The sequence below is a fragment of the Littorina saxatilis genome, linkage group LG3, assembly GCF_037325665.1.
Source record: "Littorina saxatilis isolate snail1 linkage group LG3, US_GU_Lsax_2.0, whole genome shotgun sequence".
NCBI classification, from domain to species: Eukaryota; Metazoa; Mollusca; class Gastropoda; order Littorinimorpha; family Littorinidae; genus Littorina; species Littorina saxatilis.
The window spans coordinates 20,902,774-20,906,367 of NC_090247.1; the positions used below are offsets into that span (position 1 = coordinate 20,902,774).

A 3,594-nucleotide genomic window follows, 5' to 3' on the forward strand; every position below is an offset into this window, starting at 1 on the left:
CAGTTTCATTCTGTGAGTTCGACAGCTACTTGACTAAATATTGTATTTTCGCCTTACGCGACTTGTTCTTTGTTCTGCTCGCTTCTTCAGACCATGGCTCAAATCATATTATATATCGTTTCGCGGATGTCCGCAGAAAGAGTGATAGATGTGTTTGCTTTCACCTATCCACAATGTAGGAGGCAATCATACCCCGCATGCATTATCGGGCAAGAAGGAGGAGGAGGGGCAGGGGGAGGGGATGTGTGGTGTGATTAATCACATAGGTTTTTTTTTATTTTTGCTGAAACATTTTTATAAAACAATTAACCTTCATGAGCCAACTCAGCTAACATTTGCCAGGGCCGTGTCTTTCTTTCTCGCTACAAAGTAACAAATATGTTATTTTGAACTGGACACCCTCCTTTGTGATTTGCTGAGAAGGTAAAAAGTCCACAATGCGGACCCGCAACAGTTTAAGTTCTTTAGACTTGCAACACAACTTTTTTGAAGACTATCATAGATGCTATGTTTTTACGTTCTTGCAAGTCTTGACAGTTAACATCCTTCAGTTTGGACGGTTTTGTAAAAAAAAAAAAAAAAAAAAAAAAAAATTAGCAGCTATATTTTTACATATCTCTGACCTGTGTCATTGGAAGATTTGTTTCTTCGTGACGCAGAAATATAATCTGATCGCAGTTCACTGCAAACTGGAACGACATTATGAATGGAATGCTTTGTGCCTCTGTTTCTTACGAAGAAAGCATGTTTGCTTTGGCGCTATTTGTCTTGCGATATTTGTATTTGTTATTCTGGGGAACTCCTTAGAAAGCTTATTTTATAGGTCATTCTGCGCTCAAAAAAGATCGCAGATTAAAACCACTGTGTTGTCGCTGTTTGTTTTTAATTCAAAACATTGTTTTTGTGTGTGTGAAAACTGCTGGGATGACAGATTTTATTTCTGAAGTTTAAATTATTTTCTTTTTTAACGAAACGGCTTATAGCAACTGACACACACAGAGTCCAGAATTGAGGCGCGACAAAAATAACGTTAGATGCTTACGCTGTTTTAAAACGAGAACAACAATTTGAATTTGTATAACCTTTTTTAAAAAGTTCATCTGTCTTCCCCCGCAGCCGACGTGACGCAGATCTGAATACATCGGACTTTTATTTAAAGAGGCAAAAAACATGCAAAATACGACAAATTGCGTCAACATAGAAACTGTAAAAGGGGAAAAAAAATGTGAAAAAGAGTATCACCTCACACAAAAGATGTGAAATGCAGGCTCACCCGCTGAATTCTTTGTCTGTTTATGTTCCTTAATCATGATAAGGCCAAAAAAAATAATAGGTGTGGTTACGGTAACATGGCCAAAAAAATAGGGTAGGAAGGTAGGCAATCACTTTTTTTTTTTTTTAACTTTTTTTTCTAATGTGTACAAATTAAACCTACTTGACAGAGAAATAAGTGTGCGACTCGGGCGCTTTCGCTTTCATTGTGTTGTCTGGACTCGTTTACTTGTTTTTTGTGTGTATTTTTTTGACAAATGTAATAAAAAGTTATAGGGTCGGCCCCCCAAAATAGGGTAGGTCGGGTTACCGTAACCACACCTATTTTTTTTTTAGGCCTAACTTGCTGGAGGTTTTGCCGCTTCTTTCTTCCCTTTGTCATCTAATTCGGGTAACTTGTTTGTCCACTTTAAAGAGCGATAGATCGAATATCTTGTGAATGGTTCGGTTTATTTTTATTTTTCATTACATGTTTTTATAAACTTATCCTCTGGATCAGGCAAGGGTTGTGTGCAGGATACGAGCATCTGTTCACCTGGACACACAACGAAACTCAACAGCATAGCTGCTACTTCGCAGAGTGGATTTTTGTTGCAGAAATAGTTTCGAAGAGTGATATATAAGTGCCACGTGCGAAATTGATTCATCAAAAAAGTACCTCTTTGTGTTGAAATCAGTAAGGCCGCAGAATATTGTTAAAGTGGACCCCCCCCCCCCCCTATTAAAACCTCCCAATTTAAAACTCCCTCCCTTTTCAGAACTTGTTTTCTCAGACTTTCTGGTCATAGCCTCTGTAAAATTACCTCTGTAATAACACCCCCTCCTTTTCAGAATTTGTTTTCTCAGACTTTCTGGTCATAACCTCTGTAAAATTACCTCTGTAATAACACCCCCTCCTTTTCAGAATTTGTTTTCTCAGACTTTCTGGTCATAACCTCTGTAAAATTACCTCTGTTATAACACCCCCTCCTTTTCAGAACTTGTTTTCTCAGATTTTTGGAGGTAATAACAAGTCGCGTAAGGCGAAATTACTACATTTAGTCAAGCTGTGGAACTCACAGAATGAAACTGAACGCACTGCATTTTTTCACAATGACCGTAGTCCGCCGCTTGTGCATAACGGAGTGAAACTGACGAGCCTGTTCAGCGCGGTAGTGGTTTCGCTGTGCTGCATAGCACGCTTTTCTGTACCTCTCTTCGTTTTAACTTTCTGAGCGTGTTTTTAATCCAAACATATCATATCTATATGTTTTTGGAATCAGGAACCGACAAGGAATAAGATGAAATTGTTTTTAAATCGATTCCGGAAATGTAATTTTGATCATAATTTTTATATTTTTAATTTTCAGAGCTTGTTTTTAATCCAAATATAACACATTTATATGTTTTTGGAATCAGGAAATGATGTAAAAATAAGATGAACGTAAATTTGGATCGTTTTATATATACAAATTTTTTTTTTACAAATTTCAGATTTTTAATGACCAAAGTCATGAATTAATTCTTAAGCCACCAAGCTGAAATGCAATACCAAAGTCCGGCCTTCGTCGAAGATTGCTTTACAAAAATTTCAATCAATTTGATTGAAAAATGAGGGTGTGACAGTGCCGCCTTAACTTTTACAAAAAGCCGGATATGACGTCATTAAAAGTATTTATCGAAAAAAAAGAAAAAAACGTCCGGGGATATCATTCTCATGTCAAATTTCATAAAGATCGGTCCAGTAGTTAGGTCTGAATCGCTCTACACACACACACACACGCACAGACAGACAGACAGACAGACAGACAGACAGACACACACACACACACACACACACACACACACACACACACACACACACACACACACACACACACACACACACACACACACACACACACCACGACCCTCGTCTCGATTCCCCCTCTATGTTAAAACATTTAGTCAAAACTTGACTAAATGTAAAAAGGGGCTTCCACTGTAATTAAAAGAGAGCTCTTGTCTTATATGAATTCTGCCCGGATAAGATGTATAACTTTTTCAGTAAACAAGTGTGAAAACATATTAGCTTTTTGGAATTTTCTTTAGTTTGCTGCGATAGAGCGGGTGCAATGGCTTGGTGGTAAGACGTCGGCCTCCAAAGCGGAAGGTCGTGTGTTCGAATCCCGGCCGCGCCTGGTGGGTTAAGGTGGAGATTTTTCCGATCTCCCAGGTCAACTTACGTGCAGACCTGCTATAGTGCCTTATCCCCCTTCGTGTGTACACGCAAGCACAAGACCAAGTGCGCACGTAAAGATCCTGTAATCCATGTCAGAGTTCGGTGGGTTATAGAAACACGAA

At 38.6% G+C, this 3,594-nt stretch overlaps 1 protein-coding gene across 1 annotated transcript in view; it reads right to left on the reverse strand.

The window, feature by feature from the left end:
- Positions 1 to 1,803: 1,803 nt before the first annotated feature.
- LOC138961125 (uncharacterized) overlaps positions 1,804 to 3,594 on the reverse strand; it is a 4,080-nt gene continuing 2,289 nt past the window's right edge. The window contains exon 2 of the mRNA XM_070332726.1: positions 1,804 to 1,807. Coding sequence (XP_070188827.1) covers positions 1,804 to 1,807 — 4 coding nt within the window. The remainder of the gene's footprint in view (positions 1,808 to 3,594) is intronic.